Source organism: Ostrinia furnacalis, unplaced genomic scaffold, assembly GCF_004193835.3.
Source record: "Ostrinia furnacalis isolate ACB-3 unplaced genomic scaffold, ASM419383v2 OfSCF5068, whole genome shotgun sequence".
NCBI lineage: Eukaryota > Metazoa > Arthropoda > Insecta > Lepidoptera > Crambidae > Ostrinia > Ostrinia furnacalis.
In genome coordinates, this window is record NW_021135307.1 from 10264 (window position 1) to 31435 (window position 21172).

The window sequence follows — 21172 nt, forward strand, 5'->3', positions numbered from 1 at the left end:
CTACTAACGCCCTAATGTGAAAGCGCTCTTTAGCTTACTTGAGGAAGCTAACAGAAGTACTATCTTCTCTCTCACCCAGCATGAAGCGGGTCTGCGACGTGTGTGGGCCTTGTGCTCACTCATTTTTTTGGACTCAAGAAAAATCTTCTTTTACATCTAGTATGAAACGCGTATGTGACGCGTGGGCGTGCCAACCGGGCGCGGGCGGGGCTACAGTAGGCGCGGGCGCGGGCGCGTGCGGCGCGGCGCGGGCGCGCGAGGTGCCGCCGGCGCTGCGGGCGCGCGCCACGCTGCCGCAGCTGGCCGCGTATTGCGCGCAGCACGTGGAGAAGATCAAGCAGAGGGACGCGTTGCACGGTGAGTTAAAATCCTAATATACTCAACATCAAATAAACCGCACCTTCCGCGACGCGAACTTTAAAGATTTTCTTCCGACACAATCATGGTGCCCCAACAATATTGGTGTTATTTGAAAGCCCAATAAATATCCTTAAAGAAAAACACATTTAATCTATATATATAAAAATGAAACCCGTTTTCCGTTGTCACGACATAACATGAAAACGGCTTGACCGATTTGGCTGATTTTTTTTTTGTAATTTTCTAATACTCTGTACAAGGTTTTTACGGAAAAAATATAAAGAAAATCTCTACGCTAAGGCGGTACGAAGTTCGCCGGGTCAGCTAGTTTCTTAATAAATGATTAACATGTACCATAAAAGTGACTTGAAATAAGACCTCACTTTGGGCTCACCTCTGGGATCAACTAGACCAAATTGTATGGTTATAAAACCAAATAATGATCACACGTGTCCTCTTTAACAGATGGATAGCGATTAATCCCAACTTAACAGTTTTATAGCCATAAAAGTTGGCTCAAGTGTAACTACCTATTTTTTGAAGAAGTGACTCTGGATCCTTCTAAAGACACATTTTTGGGGTAAACCCCTTTCCTTTAATGAAATGAAGTTTGGAACTAGGCTTTCAAATGGTGCCAATATTGGTGGGAAGTGGGGATGCATACGTTTGAAAATGCTTGTCGCGGGAGGTGCGATTTATTTGACAATGAGTGTATAACAGGGATTAATGAACTTTTTAGTTGATTATTCCCTATTATAAGCTCCAATTGGCGTTGACGGGGATTGATGAACAAAAAGTTCACTAATCCCCGTTGACGGGGATTGTCAACGGGGAATAGTGGAATAAGCCGTTGTGGGGCTGTTGTGGGTTGTGAAGCATATATGATACAAAGATTATAAAAATAAAACTCATAAATTTTTGCAAATAGGCTTTAAAAAAGCACTTACACGTCCCAGTATTAACCTTACCACTGCTTCGGGACAATAAATGGGCCAGAGCTGAGAAGAAGCAACGTATCAATCAGATTAAATGTGGGTCTTATGACGTGAGTCATGCAAATTGGTGGATAATGGTATACATAGAAAATGTGTGGATCATATGTGATACAAAGAAAAAACGATCAGATGTGATAGAAAAAAATGTGGATCATAAAATACGTAACTGAAATATAAATACAAATGTGTAGATAATGTAATATGTACCTTAAAATGTGTGGATCATAATTATGTGATACATAAAATGTTTGGATCTTATGTGATTAATTCCGTTACCATTTTTTCTAAGATTAGTCTACGAATCTACGAAGACTGAAAGTAAATTAATAAATTCGTGATATAGAAATTGAATCAATAGGCTGTATGCATCATATACTTTAAAAAAAACACCTTGAAATTGTTTTTTTTTGCAGCAACATACGTTTCCGGCAATAATGCTACAGGCGAAATACATAACAGGTAAATATCAGGAATAACATTATACCAACTATAAATATTTGTTAAATAAACTGTATTTCAGTTAGTCACGTTATAAATTATAGCTTACATGTTATTCTAATGTATATTAAATATTTAATAATGTTAAGTTTTATCAAAATGCGTTCAGTATTTTTTGCATAAATTTATTTATTTATTTATTTATTTATTTATATTAGGGAAACAAACAATTTTGATATACAGACAAATAATCACACAAAAAATAGGACAGAAATCAGCAAAGTTTCCACAGTTAAAATTAATACAGAGTGCAGACTAAAAATTAATTAAATAGTAATAAATTATACATTAATTTCTAAATGTCAAATAAATACAATGTCAATCTTATAAAATGTCAAGCAGTTAAATTTAATAAAAATTATAAAATGTCAAAAAGTTAAATATTAATAAAATTATATAAATTAAAAACACAATAATTATGTAGGTCAAAATTAAAATCAAGTTATAGGTATATTCAAACATTCTCTCAATTGTTTTTTATAAGATGGTAAGGAAGAATTAAAAATGTCAATCGTGTTAAACCTATTATTATATTCCTTACAAGATCTAGGTACAAAATTGTTGCTAGCATAATTAGTCCTAGTGAGAGAAATAGAAAAAAGTTTTGTAGAACGCGAACTCGTCCGAGGGCACCTAAAACTAATATTACTTAACAAAAAAGAGGAGTCAACATGGTTATTTAAAACTTTGTAGAGAAAGACTTGGTCTTTCTCAATGCGACGGTCTAAAAGAGATGGTACATTAGGAAGTGTTCCGCCAAACTTATCAGCTTTGTAACGTAAGTGTTTTTCAAACTTTTTGTTAATTTTTTCTATTGAGTCAATGTATATTTTGTATTGTGGGTTCCAGACAGATGATGCATACTCCAGAATGGACCTTACGTACGAGTTGTAAAGTAATGAAACTGTAGAACATAGTTTAAAATCTCTTCCCGTTCTTAAAACGAATCCCAGCATTCGGTAAGCCTTAGCAGTCATGATGTCTATGTGTGTTTTAAATGTCAATTTGGAATCTAAATGAACTCCCAGATCTCTCACCTCTGTCACTCTTTGAAGAACTATGTTATTTAGGTGGTAATGATGGTCAATCGGCTTCGCTTTCCGCGAAAACGAGATAGAATTGCATTTATTTATATTGAGAGTCAAATGATTAAAATTACAATAAGCACAAAGCGCGTCAAGGTCATTTTGCAGTAAAACACAATCGTAAGGTGATTTAATTTGTTTAAAAATTTTCATGTCGTCAGCGTAAATTAGAATGTCAGTGTTTTTAAAAATTGATACGATGTCATTGATAAATAAATTAAATAAAAGAGGGCCCAGATGAGAGCCTTGTTGTAAAAATGGTACGCATATCTTTTTTGCGACTAGGTTTCTTAGAGTATTATACCATTTTGGAATCTTGGATAGTTGCGTCAACTTTGTAAAAAACTTGCCGCAGTAGTGTTCATACTTTTTTTTTACAAAACGATGAGTCAAAGTGGAGTGAAAGTAAAAATCGTTCATAATTTTAAGGAAATAACATATTTTGATTAACTTTTGTGTAAAAACTGCAAGGATTCTGGGGGTTTTAAGAATTGGGGTGAACAGCAGCACTACTGAAGTTGCCGATATAAACAGAAAACCAGGAATAATTGAAAAATTGTGGTCGTGGTAATGTTAAATATCATAAGGGGTGTCAATTTTCGTCGAATTTCATAATTTATTGTGTAAGTTAAAAAATAATTGAGATAGATTTTTTTCCTTATTTTTCCTAAAGTAGTCATGACTATGTCCATCCTGTGGCGACGGCTTATCCTTGAATTTTGGGACACGTTGTATATAGATTTAAAATATTTTCAGGCTAGAGCAAGCCTCCGAAGCCCTCCGTTCCGACCTATCAGACTGGATACCTAAAACCCGGTCGGAGATCAAATCCACACTCCTAGAGCTGGCCGAGCGGCAGGTCACCATCCACTCGCAGACGCTGCTGAGCTGGGAACACGCGCTGAAGCTAGCCACTGAGGCAGATTCTGGAGAACTCTTCAAGACTGTGTCCAAGGTAGGTAGATGGTAGATATTTTGGCCTGCATCTCACCTGATGGAAAGTGATGATCAGGCTGAAGGTAGAAGCGAGCTATGCTCTCTACTGTTTCTAAGGTAGATATTCAATAAGTACATTTTTTCCTAGGCACATGAACTTGGTAGATTTTTGTTCCTACAGCTACCATCCCCCCCCCCCCCCCTGCAGACCCGTTAGGGGACTAATGGCCTTTCACAAGTACAGGGCAACCGGACTATGATGGAGCACTTTTGTAATTACTTGGGTAGTTGGGTCAAAATTTTTTTTTTGTGGTGTTTGGCCCTGGGGTTTTTTTTAGGCGTTTTTTTGGTCTTTTGGGGGGGGGGGTCATAGGCTAGGTACTTGGTAGGGGTCTTGGGGGGGGGGGGGGGGGGCGTCAAAGACAATTAGGTTGTCTAGGTCTACAGAAAAGTAGAAGGAGGTTGTGTTTTACTGGGAAGGGAATTCCCAGTAGTTCTACTAGTAAGACTCCAGAGAATAGGGGGTACAAAAGACTCGGTTGGAAATCATCATCATCATCAATCCACGCTCCTAGAGCTGGCCGAGCGGCAGGTCACCGTCCACTCGCAGACGCTGCTGAGCTGGGAACACGCGCTGAAGCTAGCCACCGAGCCAGACTCGGGGGAACTCTTCAAGACTGTGTCCAAGGTAGGTATTGAATAAGTAGATTTTTTCCCAGGCGCTTGAACTTGGCCGATTGTTGTTCCTACAGCTCCCCCCCCTTCAAACCCGTTAGGAGACTATAGGCCTTCCCCCCTTACCCCTACTTACCATCCCCCCCCTTCAAACCCGTTAGGAGACTATAGGCCTTCCCCCCTTACCCCTACTTACCAGTAAAAAATCCTACAATTTTCTGCTACAGTGAATAAAAAGTACCAGGGCAACATAACTATGATGGAGCTGTCAGCATCTCACCTAATGAAAAGTGATGATCAGACCGAAGGAAGGAGCTTCACCCGGAATCCTCAACCATAGAGAAACTGGCTCTAGGTTAGCTCCCCCCCCTCTAACTAATTAACTTACTAATAAAACACCTACAAACTTGTTCTAGAGTGAATAAAAAAGTACCAGGCCAACATAACTATGATGGAGCTCTTTTGTAATCTCTTGAGTCAATCAAGAAGAATTCGAGATAGCTCCTTCATAGTTATGTTGCCCTGGTACTTTTTATTTACCGTAATATGGAGCATGACGTTATTTCTGTCTTTAGGGGGGGGGGGGCATTGACAAGTAGGTACTTGGTAGGTGTCATGGGGGGGGGGCATAGACAACTAGGTAGGTTGTCTCGGTCTACAGAAGAGTAGAAGGAGGTTGTGTTTTACTGTGAAGGAAATTCCCTGTAGTTCTACTAGTAAGACTCCAGAGAATAGGGGGTACAAAAGACCCGGTTGGTGATCATCATCATCATCAATCCACGCTGCTAGAGCTGGCCGAGAGGCAGGTCACCATCCACTCGCAGACGCTGCTGAGCTGGGAACACGCGCTGAAGCTAGCCACCGAGGCAGACTCGGGGGAACTCTTCAAGACTGTGTCCAAGGTAGGTAGATATTTCTTCTATCCACAACAGGGAACCTGATGGAAAGTGATGATCAGGCCGAAGGAAGGAGCTTCACCCGGAATCCTCAACCACAGAGGAACTGGCTCTAGGCTACCCTAAAGAACCCCCCCCCCCCCTCATACCCTGACTTACCAATAACCCCGCTCAATAGTACTTTGAATAAAAAGTACCAGGGCAACATGACTATGATGGAGCTCTTTTGTAATTTCTCGAGTCAATCAAGAAGAATTCGAAATGATCAGGCCGAAGGAAGAGAGCTTCACCCGGAATCCTCAACCACAGAGGAACACAGTAGTAATAATAATAAAATAATAAATAAAATCATTTATTTGCAAGAACATGGTTACAGATTGGTGTTAATTTAGTTAATTCCAGCATTATTCTGTCGCATGCGACGTGCAAAAGTTTTTGTTCTTAAAGTTATGTTAATTATTATTGCTAAGTCAGTCAAAATTAAACAGCGGCAAGTTATCTATATATATAAAAATGAAACCCGTTTCGCGTTGTCACGGCATCACGTGTGAACGGCTGAACCGATTTCGATAATTCTTTTTTTTAAATGTTTGTGGAAGTCCAAGGATGGTTCTTACGGAAAAAAATATTAAGAAAATCTCTACGCTAAGGCGGTACGAAGTTCGCCGGGTCAGCTAGTATTTAATAAAGAGTAACTTGGCCGCTTTTTCACCTTTCAGCCTATTTCGATGTTCTTCATATATTAAACCAGCTCCGCTAAATAATTGCTCGCTGGCTACACTGCTGGGGGGAGCTGATAAGTATTGGCGAACTATTGGCAAAATATGGGGGTATTTGTGCGCATTTCCATTCCACCACATAAGGGGATCCTCATTGAGAGGTAGTCTTTTTTCTTTCTTGTACTCCCGAAGGTGTGACTGTATCTTTAAAAGTAAATTGTCACCATCGTCAGCTGTAGAAGAGTCCTCCTCTGCGCGTCTGCTGCACAGCTCCTCATCGCTTTCTCCCCGCTTCCGTTCAGAGTTCTGTTATAAAGTTTGCGGAACCAGAAGCAGAAACGGAAGTGAAAAAACATGCGGAACTTCTGCAGTTGCGGAAGCGGAAGCAGAGTTCTGTTGCAACACTAGTTTCTTACCCAGGCGCTTGAACTTGGCCGATTTTTGTTCCTACAGCTACCAATTCTGCGGGCTATATGGTTATAGTAGGGGCTTAGTTTTATTAACAAAGTTAGACTATACGCACTTAAAGAGCGACAGGTTCTCAGCCCTCCTTATAGATGACCCACGCTGAACTGTCCCACCAAACTCAATGACAAGGGGGCGCTACCATCGTTCAACTTTATGGTTTCCAACATGGCAAAAATGGGAACCAGCGATCCGGTATTGACGGTGGCGCCCCACTGTCAATGTCATGCATAGGACAGTTCAGTATTTTGGAACTGTAAGTGCCTAACGTACCAAATAAATAATATTTCTTTCTTTCTCCCCAAGGCGGCGGTGCAGAACCTATCTCCTTCCAAGTACGCCGCGACGCCGGAGTCGGAGCGCGAGTTCGACGATATCGACAGTAACGACAGCTCGGACTTGTCGAAGGTGGACCACGATTTTGAGGTGAGTTGAGTAGTTCGTTCATTCGTTTTAGCCAAATGACATCCACTGCTGGACAATGGTCTCCCAGGGATATTATGGATATGTAGTTTCGGTTATGGATACGGTTACGGATATAGGAATAATATTATACCGGTTTTGGTTACGGTTACGGATATTTTTTTATTTCGGATATCCGAAAGTTTCGGTTACGGTTACGGATATCTGCGCTTTAGAATGCAATTTGCAATAATTAGTTGTCCAACAAAAAAACACAGTTCATTCATGGCCGTACACTTTACATCGAATAAAAAGTAAATAAAAAATAAAAATTGATACTAGATGTAATTATAAAGGTATCAGGCTGTTATTTCTTTAAATATAAAGCTATACAAAAAACAATTTAAACTGCGTACATCCGAAACTTTTGAATCGGTTACGGTTACGGATATTTTTTTATTTCGGATATCCGAAAGTTTCGGTTACGGATATCATTGGAATCCTTGGGGCATCCCTGGTCTCCCCCAAGGATTTCCACAACGACTGTTGAGAGTACTGTTGTAGTATAATTCATAGTGAATCGGTTATTAATGGATAATGCAAATGGGTCTACAAAATAAGTCGTAATAAATCGATATAAGGTTAGTAATTTTCAAAAATTAACTCATATCTCATCTCAATAATCGATTGATAGCTAGTTTTCGATTCATTCGACACTACGAGTATCGAATGAATCGAAAAAGCCTCATTGCAATGTGACGTCACGGGTGCCAGGTGCTCAGCTCGACCGGGTTGTACCGATACCTATCTAAAAATCGATTATCGAGGGAGAAGGGCATTTTCTTTTTCATATTCGAATTTAACTGATACTTTTATAGTCTTACTGATGTCCTTGTAGCACTGGTCGGATCAATGCCTCAATATTATGTTACATGTTAAAAACAAAAAACCTTTGGCCCAATAAAATTGCCTATCTTTGAAAAATTTTTTCATGACTCAAAAAAACATTATACTAAATATTTCCTCTCTTTCTCTCCCCAGGTGAGCAACAAAGACAGCACGAAGACAGACTCCCACGAAGCGAGCTCGGACCCGCTCAAAGAATTCTCCGAAGTAGACCTCTCCTCATGATTCTACGACACACTATTCTTCAACATATTGAAGGAATTCTAACGTATTTTGAACCGTATTGACTGGTATTAAGGTCGGAGACTATTCGTCTATTCTCGTTTCCAACAATATAAGGGAATTCTGAAGTATACGTGGACGTATTTTGGTTCTTATTTGACTATACAGGGTGGAAACGATAAGTGATCTCACTCGATTATTTCTAAACTATATAAGATATCCAAAATCTGGTTACTGATCTTGAAAGTGCTTTACGAGCTCTATCCAAGCAACGGTACCAATAATAAGTTACAAAATAAACTGGATCTATCCGAAAATTCAATGTTTCCAGCTTCCATACATTTAGTACTGCCACAGTCATGGCACTCATGTCTTGATAATATTATAGCAAATAAAGCCTAAAACCAATATTTTCCATTAATATTTTTAAATAAGAATGCAACTTAAGAGTTCATTTTAGTGTTTATTATAATAAACAAAAACACTTATAATATTGTGTGGCTGGCATACATTTAGTATGGAGGCTATAACTGATACCGTTTGAAAGAGCTCGTGAAGCACTTTCAGGATCAGTAACCAGTTTTCCGGTATTTTGTATAGTTTAGAAATAATCGAGTGAGATCACTTATCGTTTCCACCCTGTAGATCGTTTCATCCACTCGGCCGCGCCCCAGCAACGTTTGGTCCCGGTCGCGCGGGGTGCGGGGAGTGTGGTCCGAGCAAGCCGTAAGGCATTACTGTAGTGTGCGTGTGCACTCATGGAGCATTTAGCGTGTACCGATAACACTCAAACAGTAGCGGAAGAATGGCGGGGCGCGTCCGAGTGGATGAAACGATCTATGCCTTCAAGCACAGTCAGCGTCAAATAGTTCGTGACCAAAGTGACCAAAAAGTTGACAACCTTATTCCAATTGTAACAAAGACGTGTTGCGAACTTTTTGGCTACTTTGGGTGTCACGAACTATATGACGCTGTTTATACTATAGGTATCTTGCTCGCTTTTTTACACTTAATTTGCTGTGACGGCATGCATTTTGGTCACGCCCACTAAATTTATTTTTGATTGAACTGAGTATAAATCAATATTCAATGAGGGTTTTCGCGTATGAAAAATCCGCCAGATGGCAATACGTAGACGCGAGGTCCAAATGCTGCATGATTGGTTATTTTTGACATGACATTGACAGATATGTCAAAATCCACCAATCACGCAGCAGTCAGACCCCACATCCATGTCCCGCCATCTAGCGGATCTTTCATACGCGAAAACCCTCATTGTCATATTTTTTGAGTCGTCAAACGCGATTCCCTCATGGATATTTCTTTTTTAGTAACGGAAAATGTACTTGAATTGGTATGAATTTTGTATGCCAGTGATGTGAAATTTTAATTTAGGCCCAAAATTGTAATAATAAATTAGTGAGATTGACAAGCAAATAATAATAGTATTATACGAAATCCAAAGCAATAGGCGACGTAATAAATATGTATAATAAATTAATAATACTCCATATCATAATAATATTATTATACAAAGATTATAATATATAAAATCTTAGTTCTTATACACTATTTGTATATTTTGTTTTTACTAATTTTTATCTTTATATACTTGTTACTTAAGCTAATTTAAAAAGGGTACTTCGACGCTTTTATAAAACGAAACTGAAATATAAATCTACACTCGAGTGTTGCCGGATCGGTAATGTATCGATATTAATCGATAGTACAAATAAACCCCACTTAGATAACCCTTATAATGTGAAACTAAGATCGATAATAATCGATTTATTGGAGCCGTGGGACAAAACAATCGATTTCTTATTTGAATCGATTATTCCACAATCACAGGCTTTTGAATGTAGATTCATACTAAAGATTCGTTTCACAATTGCTAACCATTTGTTAGTTTAACACTTTTTTAAACCAGTTACCAGTCCCACTTATTATTGACTGAATTTGACAGCTGTCAAATTGGGGCGTGGCGTAAAAGGACTGTCAAATTATAGAATAGCTATGCCACGCCCCAGAAGCTCATGATCGCTTATATTCGTACCTACTTTACCGTTGTGTATTTCTTTTACTTTTAATATTTAAATGTGTAAATAATCTAAGGTCTGTCTGTAAATACAGTATTTATTACAATATTTAATAGACAAGTTTTCTAATAATGCAGTCTTTTATTCAATTCAAATTCATTTATTTTGTAAGTTTGCTTTTAAAAAGCTTTTTTACATATCCCAGTATTATTCAGAACAATAAAGGACGTACCACACTTATCAAATCAACCCGGAAAGGGATCGTAACCATATCAACTCGAGGCGGTCATTTTTAACCGACTTCAAAAAAAAAGGAGGAGGTTCTCAATTCGACCCGTATGTTTTTTTTTTTCTATGTTTGTTACGCGATAACTCCGCCAATTATGAACCGATTTGAACAAATCTTTTTTCGGCGTATAGGTAATATCTCAAGGGTGGTCCCATTTAAATTAAATAATAGAAAAAACAACCCCCAAGGGTGGAAAATTGGGGATGAACTTTTTTATACGCAATATCTCCGCCGATTATAAATCAATTTGAACGATTATTTTTTTGTTGAATAGGTATTATCAAAAGGGTGGTTTCATGTGAATTTGAAGAAAATATTTCACCCCCAAGGGTGGAAATTTGGGGATGAACTTTTTTATACGCAATATCTCCGCATTTTTTAATTTTTAGTTTTTTTTTGTGTTCACGCATTTGAAGTCGGTTTTATTTTTTTTTAAAGTTAATTATTTGTATGAAACTTCATACTGCAACGCACACTTATCCGCACCGTAATGCACTCACGTAAACGCCTCGCCTCTCGGTTGACAGCGCGCGAAATGCGATGGCAGCTCGCGAAAGGCGGTGTTGATTCCTTTCCGAGTTGCTAATAGTTCCAAAATACTGAACTGTCCTATCCATGACATTGACAGTGGGGCGCCACCGTCAATACCGGATCGCTGGTTCCGATTTTTGCCATGTTGGAAACCATATATGTAGTTGAACGATGGTAGCGCCCCCCTGTCATTGAGTTTGGTGGGACAGTTCAGCGTGGGTCATCTATATGACCTTAAATCAGCCAGTGCTGAGAAGAAGAAGCAGCAACAACTGTCACAATTTTGTTACAAATACGATGAATATATTAAAAGAAAAACATGTTCAACAATAAAATCCATTTATTTATAACCAACGACTACCACCGTTCACTCATACATACACATTGGAAGTTCTAAAACTATAAAATTAAATACGGAATCACGCACACAACGCAATTGCTCATTTTAATGGTCATCGCTTCTCAACCTTTTTAAAGTGCCCCCAAAACTGTGGGCTTTTAAACTGAAGACTATTTAAAAAAAAGCAAAAGGTCTGACTGACTCACTCATTACGAAATCTCAGAAACTACAAGTGCTAAGACTCTCAAATTTTGGATGGGGGTTCCTTTTAGAACGTAGGTGCTCAATAAGAAGGGATTTTACGAAACTCCACCCCTAAGGGGGTAAAACGGGGTTTGGAAGTTTCTACGGCCGCTAGTGTAATATTAATTGGTGATATGACCCCCTAGATTTGTCCGTAACGGGGTGAAATCTTACGAAATCAAAACCGAGGAAGTTTTGTAAAGAAAGCAACATTATATTGCACGAATAATAATAATTTTGAGAGAATGAAAGTTGGATTTTACAGTCAAATTCTATACATTAGACGATTTTGGTGGATCATATCCATAAAGAAATAGAGCTGAATTTCCTCTATTGACACTAAAATTATGTATACTTGCTTACACATCGCAGTTTGCATTTTGCAAAATAGCTTCTTCAATATAAATATAGCAAAATAGATCAGTCAGTCAGTCAGTGTTATACTTGAAATCTAGTCGTACAAAAACTTAGTTTTCTCGTATAAGTATACCATTTACAAAGTACGTTAAGAAAGAATGTAGGTCTCTTAATATACTTTGCAAAATTCATAACTATTTTTATTTTTTGAAGTCGGTTAAAAATTGCATTGGCCTTAAGTTTGAGAAGCGATGGCCTACATCGAAACTATTCGAAACACAATATAATATGAGGGAGAATTGAAATCTAGTGAAGTTAAGGTGGCCACACACTAAAGCATTCATGAGTAATATTTAAATAAATATCCCTGTTTCCAAGTAAGCTTATTATAATGTTGAGAATGCCACGCAGTGAATGGGGAACGAACTAACGGGACTATTTCCACCTTTCGTTCCCACTGCTGCAACTCTTGTGTAGCCAGGATTTACATCTTGACCACCAATTAAAACCCAACCAGTGAAGGCCAAGTTTGTCCCAGGGATAGAACTAGAGACCCGGACTTTATGTCAAACGGCCAAGTCGATTCGTACGTTATTATGTTACATTCGAATGCTAGCTGTGTGTGGTCACCTTAATGTATAGTAAGGAAGAAAATTATAGCGAGTCAAAATAATGCTAAGAAACATAGAATTTAAGTAAGAAATAAATCTCCCCTCTATTTTACTGGCATAATTCAATTTAAAAATCTATTTCGACAACACATACATATTTACTACTCTTTAAATGCAAAAATATACAGTAAAGAAGTTAACAACAAAAAAATGTACGCTTTTTCGAGTCTCGTAATGCAGTGAAAAATATTTCTTGAATTTTTACAAGTTTTTCTTGATAAAATATAGTTTTTTGAAATGTTTTTAATTCATAATTGAGCCATTTTTTATTTTTAAAGACGTGTGCCTTATAATTATTAACATCTGCGCATATAAATATTAATGAATACAATATTGCCTCTCACTCTTTTGCAAGTAAACGAGCGAGACGCAAGTTCATACAATTCTTTGGATAAATACTGGAAATTTCCCGGCAAATACAGTCGGGCACAGAAATGTTTACACAATTGACTTGAAAATTAATCTTTATTACAAAGGGATAAGGATCAATCTTTTTTATAAATATGAACATTTATATGCAGCCGACTGTATATAAAACATAATATTTTTATTGCACGCAACTTTTTTGTATTGTTTTGTATCGTTTCCAATATTTATGAATTTATAAGAAATTCAGTTTTTAATTTAAAGCATTTGAAAAATATAATTTTCACTCTTATCTATTGAAGTACATTACCGGGGTTTAGACCGCTACTTCCTACCGACTAATCGCTGCGACTTGTCGCAGACGTTTGCGACAAATCGGAGCGATTAGTTACCTACGCGTTTTTAAGAGTTTTGTTTTGTTTACTATTTTTACCTATTTTATTGTGATATAGGACAACTTTGGGCCCTGAAAATGTCCCGTAAGACAGTTTATTATGAGTGACAACCGTCTCTTACGCACGCCATAAGCGTGAAAGAGACAGAGACATAACACAACATTTGCGCCTGCGACAAGATCGCGATGCTTGCGACTAATCGCAGTGACAAGTCGCACCTCCTTTGCGGCGACAAGCACTACGAGTTACGAAAAAGAGGTGCGACTAGTCACTGCAACTAATCGCAAACGCCGCGTTTTTGTCGCAGCAACAAGTCGCAGTCGCACCTCAGTTGCTGCGGCAAGCTCGACGAGGAACTTGCGATTAATCGCAACGACTAATGGCAGCGACTAGTCGCACCTTAATTGCTGTACGCGACAAGTCGCACCTTCTTTGCTACGGAGTTTGCGACTAATCGCAACGACTAATCGCAGCGACAAGTCGCAAGTTTGTGGGCGTGCATTATGACGAGGGTCCTTTAGCGACGCCGACGAGCGCGGGGCGCACGCAGCGCTCGTTCAGCTTGTAGCCGACCTTGCTGACGGCCACCACGGTGCCGGGTTCGGCTCCCTCCACTTCCTGTAAAGATGGCGTTTACAATTCATTTCAAATTACGGAATGTCTAAATTAGGTATGATAAAAATCTCACCAAAAACATTATAACATGTAAAAAGTGTAAGTACAGAAATAAAAATAAATCGCTCCACTAATCACACTCCAAAACACAGAATAAAATTAGGTAAATATGGTGTTTTACAGCTCTGGATTCGACCCAGGTTAAAAAATGCTACCGACTAAAGTCCGGTCGCCGAGCAGATAGAATTTCGTCCAATGACCCCAAGCTATCCATCCTTATCGCTCGCGCGTAATTATATTGCTGTCGCGACTGTGCGACGGGCGCCCGCAGTGGGTGTGCGAGCTTTAAATCAAAAGTTGTGCGATTTTGGAGCAGTTTTTGGGTTTATTGCGAACAGATAGACTTGCATAAGACATCGTTTTAGACTATGCAGTGACTAGTGATGAATGAATAAATACCTGCTGGAATAAAGCTTCATGTATGTTGGGGTCGAATTTCTCCCTTAGAGGAGACACCGCCACTAACCCGTGCCTCGCGAACACCTGCAGATTACAAATATTACAAATAAAAAACAACACAACACAAAAAATAATAATTCAAAAACATGGCAAGTGCTTGGAAGAAACGCCGAAATAAACTCAGTCACCAGTTCGCCACTAGTTGCCAAATTCAAGTACATCAAATATACTGGTCATCACAAAAATCGGCCCACCTTAGTCCAGTCAATGAATGCCTTAACGACGGTGTAGAGAGAAATCCGTGGAACACAATTTCTGACCTCGGGACTTTATTTAGCCTAGTTAGGTGGTGAACATAGCAAAAGTCCCCGCCCTTAGCCCTTGAGCCGGCGGGGAGAGGGGGGTTTAAAGGTACCACTTTTCGGTTTTTCGCTTAATCCTCGGAAACTATGCGTCCTAGTGACATGACTACTATGAACCAAAAAAAGCTTATTCAATTTGCTACAGGTGAGACCGTCAAGTTTTTCTATATCTTGTATAGTTTTTGCGGCATCTGCTCTAGAAGGTCTGTAAAATTGGAAATTTTATTGTTGTCTTACATGTTCCTTTCAGGAGAAAATCGACTAAATCAACATTGAGCAAANACCGAAAAGTGGCACCTTTAAACCCCCCTCTCCCCGCCGGCTCAAGGGCTAAGGGCGGGGACTTTTGCTATGTTCACCTCCTAACTAGTCTAAATAAAGTCCTGAAGTCAGAAATTGTGTTCTACAGTTTTCCATCTATAATGCTTTATTGACTGGACTACCTACGTTTTACAGGAAAACTCGTTTCTACTGACACAATCATGGTGCCCCAACAATATTGGTGTTATTTGAAAGCCCAATAAATATCCTTAAAGAAAAACACATTTAATTTCTTAATAAACGATTAACATAAACGCGATATACAATAAATGTGACTTGAAAAAAGACCTCACTTTGGGCTCACCCCTGGGATCAATTAGATCAATTTTTATGGTTATAAAACCAAATAATGATCTCACGTGTCCTCTTTAACAGATGGATAGCGATTAATCCCAACTTAACAGTTTTATAGCCATAATAGTTGGCTCAAGCGTAACTACCATTTTTTGAAGAAGTGACTCTGGATTCTTCTACAGACACATCTTTGGGGTAAAACCTTTCCTTTAATGAAATGAAGTTTAGAACTAGGCTTTTAAATGGTGCCAATATTGGTGGGAAGTGGGGATGCATACGTTTGAAAGAGATTGTCGCGGGAGGGTCGATTTTTGTGATGAACAGTGTATGTGCAGATTGAACTGGCCACGCATCCTTGTCATTAATGTAGTCTTGAATCTTGGACCCTTTGGACATAATTATGAGTATTTTCGATATAAGTATCATCTCCTGATATTATAGTCCCGAAGCAGTAGCGGGTTAAAGTTACGATGCCACGATGTTAATTTTCCGCGAGTGCTGCCTGGCTAAGCACCTAAAAGCGCTTTTTTTAAAAGCTTATTTGACGAAAATAAATGACTTGTGAAGCCCAATGAGGGCTATCGTTTTAGCGCTCACCAGTTAGCGCCACTGTAGAGTAAGGTCCCGTCACTTGCTAGTAGCGAAGACAGTGGCGCCAACTGGTGAGCGCGAAAGTGGTAGGAGGACTATCGCATTTGCACTCATCAAGATGGCGCCACTGTAGAGTAAGGTCCTGTCAATCGCCAGGGGTGCCAACTGTTGAGTATAAAAACGATAGCCCTCCTTGCAGAAAATTTAATACTTTACCTGTGTGAGCTGTGCTCGTGTCAGCTTGACTCCGTCTCGCAATGAACGCAAAGCCGCGTCGCCGTCCGAAGCGCTCTCTGGGACGCTTTCTGCAGCCGCTGATAGTGTGTCTGCCACCTAACAGGCAAAAACTTTCATTAGATTTTTTTTTATATTTACCTAAAAATTTTCTATACAAGAAACAATATGTACAAGATGTTAAATATTCTAGATACATAGCTTATTTTGGCCCTAAGGTTAACTGAAAACTATACCATACCATAGCATTAAGATCGCTTTTTGTACTCTGTTCAATGTGCACACGTTTAAACGCTGAGCATTTTTCTGCTCGCCATTGCGGTATGTGCGTATGCCGTATGGAACTATACTTGCTGTTGCTCCGTGCTGTTTGTTGAACCACTCCACCACCAACTCAGTTCATCATCATCATAATTTTAGCCACAGGACTGAGGACCTCCACTACTGAACATAGGCCTCCCCCAATGATTTCCTTGTTGACCAGTTGGAAGCGGCCTGCATTCAGCGCCTTCCTGTTTTTTTTATGAGGTCGTCGGTCCACCTTGTGTCCTTGTGGGTGGACGTCCTGCGTATCAGTACGACGACAGTAAGTGCTTATGGGAGTATACTTGTTGTTGCTTCGTGCTGTTGAACCACTCCACCACCTACTTAGTTACTTATTTATAACTTATTTTCGCTTAGCAGCAGGATATAAACGGCGAACTTAATGCTATGCGGCATTCTCTTCCAGTTAACCTTTGGACTAAATTATTCGCTATGCTGGTACTACTCACATCGAGCAGGTCCTTGCAGAAGCTCTGTATCGCGAAGGATTTCGCGTCCTCCACCTGCTTCACCATTCTCCGGCGGACGTTCTCTCCGTCCGCTAACGCGCGCTTGTATTTATCCTGTAAATATAGGTAAAAATGTGTCTACCATCATCATTGGGCTATTGAAGTGTCCATTGTAAGAGGGTGACTCTCTAATTTACCAGAGGCAAATGGAGGATTTTAAAATTCAATGGCTATATTACTTGGACGAATAAACCACCTATATTATCTTTCTGTGACAGAGCGAAATTTAAACAAGCAAAGCCTTGGCTAAAAGCTAGATATTTGAAATAAGTAGCAAATTTTTATTTTTGGTTTAAAAAAAAAGATAGAACATGTAGATCTAAAAACAAGAACTAATAAATGTCTTTTTGTAATCTTTTCATAATTAACCTTTAACTGGTGACAAACGGTCTCACAGGCTGAGCGGCGTCAGTTACGTTACACAAAAACCATCTTCGTTCGTTCGTTCGTTTCAGCCAAATGACGTCCAATGCTGGATAAAGGCCTCCTCCAAGGTTTTCGACAATACACGGTCCTGCGCTGCCCGCATCAAGGCTCTTCCCGCGACCTTTACCAGATCGTCGGGCCACGAGGCCTGCCCACGCTACGTCTTCCAGCCCGTGGTCGCCACTCGCCGCAGGAGAACCAAAGTAACCGACATAGCTCGCAGAATTGCTAAAATCAAGTGGCAGTGGGCGGGGCACATAGCTCGTAGAGACGATGGCCGTTGGGGCAGAAAAGTTCTCGAGTGGCGACAAAAACTATATCACCAGTTAAATGTTAAATAACTTTAGCAAGTTCTGCTATACCTCAAGGTCTTTGACTTGGTCCTTCAACGAAGCCACGTCAGCGGTGAGCGCCTCGATCTGCTTGTGGCACTCCTCCACCGTGCCCGGCAGCTTGTCGCTGGAATCATTCTCTGCTGTCTTCTCTTCTGTGCTGTACGAGAGGGCTGTGGTTCTGCAAATTAAAAATAGACAAAAATTAAAACTATTTGGTAGGAAATGAAATAGTATTCAGTACATAGGCCCTTTCCAGGACTTACACACGTCCCAAATATAGCTTGCTCTACCACCACTTCGGGACAACATATGGGCTGGTGCTGAGAAGTGGGATATGTAAGTGCTCTTTAAAAGCCTACATACAGGAAACATTTTGAATTTTAGTTCTTAAATTTTATTTTCTATAGTGTTTATTGAAAATATTTAGTCTATTTGTTAGATTTGGATCCTAATACAAAGTAGGTACACATTTTTTCATCTATACTTATAATAAATCTGTAGAGAGGTCAATTCTGTACATGAAATATATTTTCAAAATAACTATCAGGGGTGATTAGTGATCGATACTGATGCCAAAAATGCAATCAGTAAAATTTTTGTCTGTCTGTCTGTCTGTCTGTCTGTATGTTCCTTATAGAAACAAAAACTACTCGACGGATTTTAACGAAACTTGGTACAATTATTCTTCACACTCCTGGGCAGGTTATAGGATACTTAGGAATTCCCACGGGAACGGGAATTAGCGGGAAAATCCTTTTGTATGAAAAATCTAAACCGCTTAAGTTAGACGCTTGAAAGGCATGCAGGTACCTTAGTAAACTTAAAGCTTAGTTACAACAGGATATTGCAAAATTCCCACGGGAACGGGAGTTAGCGGGAAAAAAAATTGTATGAAAAAATCTGAACCGCGTAAGATAGATGAAGGGGGGGTAAAACGAGATTCACGCGTACGAAGTCGCGGGCGGCCGCTAGTTACAAATATGTATGTAAGAATACAAAAAATATTATGTCAACTTAAGGCCAAATATTTCTCAATCAAAGTAGTTCAAATTGCAGTGTGCTCATGTGGAATGTAATTTCATAGACAATGAGACCCCAAGCTGAACACTGTAGTATCTTACATTAGATACGTTGGTTGAAATGGGTTCTACAAAAATATGCTGTACATACTATCGGCCACAGTGTTAACTTTCCATTTCTATTTTGCTCTCATCAAATGGTGATTCTTTGTGATAGAACGAGACGACATGACCGGCAATGGGTAGTGAACACTGTTGCCGATAGTACATAAGGTCTCTGAAATACTGCATATTGTTTCAGCTACAAAAATTATGAGAATAATTACTCAACAATATTGCATCATCTTGCTTGGAAGATGTTATGTATAGAATATAACAATACAAAATGCACTAAAACTGTAATTAATGTGAATTTAAGTAACTTTAACGAAGATATTTCCAAGATATTCAAGATTCCTCTGAAAAAGGTTCAAAAGTACAGAGGTCATTGTTATGCCTTTTTTTCAGTTTTATAGCCATGCTAGAAGGCATTTATAAGGTGCAGCTTAGAATATGAATTAAGCATTACTGCTTAAACGTTTAATACTTGTCTGTGCTATCTATTGCAGTGATTTTTGAAAATTAACTAAATATACCCAAGTAAATTTATATGTTGTATTAATCATCTCAAAAGGTAAAAACACAATAATCTGTTATTTCTAGTCGAAGAAAGTGCATAATCAGACCTAAATCGCATCAAAATTATGGAAAAATAGCTTTAAAATTTATGTTTCTAGGTTATTTGTGAGATATAGGTTGCGCAATTTCTACCTGTAAATACTGCCTCTCATCGTCTTCACGGTGGATTCGGTAACGTATCTTGCGAGTCTCCCTAACGAATAAACTTTCAAAGATGCCATTTTTGTCACAAATACGATTGTTTTTTGGAAATTTTTGGGTAAAAATTGATTTGAGAGGTTATGTCAGAATTTCTTATCTGTCGTTTTACTTTTTTTTTACAAAGGGAGGCAGAGAAGAGAAAAATCGGATACACGTGATAAATAACATACGCAAAACCCGTTACTTTTAGATTAACGGTTTATTTATTTTTATTTAATGGGCCGTAAGACATAAAACATAGAGAAAAGTAATACATAGGAAATAGAGAACCCTCTCTGTCAAATTTTTGAGCCTACTAATTGATGGCCTGGTGTTAAATTCCATGTACTTAACCTACGTACGTAACACTCACATACATACATAGTACAAGCACACATACATACATACATAAAGTCCACGCACACATACACACAGTTCACGCACACATAGGCCCTCATAACCTTCAAAGAATTATTGTTTTTATGATGTACAATGTAGAATTTTTTCAAATCCATTATGTTGAAAATATTTATCTTTATGGTGTACGTATTTTCAAAACAATGTATTTGGAAAAATTCTACATTGCACATGGAAATGCAAATAAGTAAACAAAAACTTTAGAATTTAATAATTTTACTTTATTTATGAACACACATAATATTATACACCAAAAGCGTCTTTTCGCAAAGTTTTCAACACTAAACACAGAACACAGCACATTGAGAAAACTCAGATCAGGGTACGGAAACTTCCATACTACGATCAAACTTGCTTCCAAACAGCGACTTCAGTCGATAAATTCCAATACTTTTTTTTTTCTTTATGGCTCTCGCGGATTGCGTTTAGCCACGACCACAGATTAGAGAGATATTTTTGCGTTCAGTTTTGCCATAAGTTTTGCGGACATTGCGTTTAGACAGGGTGGGATTGGGTTAAAGTTAAAAGGTAGGGAAACGAATCAATTACGGATAGAAACGGAACAAAGGATGGTTTTCATAGGATCAATTTAGGTGTGATATAATTACAAAATAATAAAAATAAAATAATATTTACATAAGTACAATATACATTACTATTTACAATTTTATATTATTATGGGTAATAAATTCGGCTAGGATATTATAAACATCAATGTTATTGGTATATAATAGGCAAGTGATGGATGTAGGAAAAGGAATTTTAATGGCTAAAAGAGAACTAATAAAAGAGGAACGATCATATAGGCAACAGTAAAAAAATATGTGATTTAAGTCTCCGACGCCAGAACCACAAATGCACGAATCATTATCAAGTACATGAATTTTAGCCAAGTGTGCTGGAGTGCACACGTGACCAAGTCGCATTCTAGTTAAAATGGTAGTAACTGTTTTGGAAAGATTCATTTTAACAAACCATGGTTTACAAAGGATGGATGGTTGAATGAGCTTGTAATGTT

General features: G+C 38.6%; 2 protein-coding genes across 2 annotated transcripts; one reads left to right on the forward strand and one right to left on the reverse strand.

Moving 5' to 3' along the window:
- Positions 1 to 236: 236 nt before the first annotated feature.
- On the forward strand, positions 237 to 8374 carry LOC114360502 (uncharacterized; the record flags this gene model as incomplete). The annotated part of the gene is made up of 5 exons (XM_028315228.1): positions 237 to 357; positions 1769 to 1814; positions 3695 to 3893; positions 6936 to 7055; positions 8073 to 8374. Coding segments are annotated over 5 exons (576 nt in total), but the record flags the coding sequence as incomplete, so codon positions are not given.
- Positions 8375 to 11340: 2966 nt separating this feature from the next.
- Roe1 (grpE protein homolog, mitochondrial Roe1) lies at positions 11341 to 19882 on the reverse strand. The gene is made up of 6 exons (XM_028315229.1): positions 19690 to 19882; positions 17888 to 18038; positions 17040 to 17153; positions 16249 to 16365; positions 14465 to 14548; positions 11341 to 14008 (listed from the first exon to the last, which is right to left on the reverse strand). The coding sequence occupies exons 1-6, from the start codon at positions 19776 to 19778 to the stop codon at positions 13892 to 13894; spliced, it is 672 nt and encodes a 223-aa protein (XP_028171030.1). The 5' UTR covers positions 19779 to 19882; the 3' UTR covers positions 11341 to 13891.
- Between the last annotated feature and the right edge of the window lie 1290 nt (positions 19883 to 21172).

Excerpts from the sequence above, each read along its gene's own strand:
- Roe1 (XM_028315229.1), bottom strand. The coding sequence starts at position 19,778 with ATGGCATCTTTGAAAGTTTATTCGTTAGGGAGACTCGCAAGATACGTT. Across the intron at positions 18,039-19,689 it reads ATGAGAGGCAGTATTTACAG|AACCACAGCCCTCTCGTACA; the intron begins GTAGAAATTGCG and ends TTTAATTTGCAG. Across the intron at positions 16,366-17,039 it reads TCTGCAAGGACCTGCTCGAT|GTGGCAGACACACTATCAGC; the intron begins GTGAGTAGTACC and ends TTTGCCTGTTAG.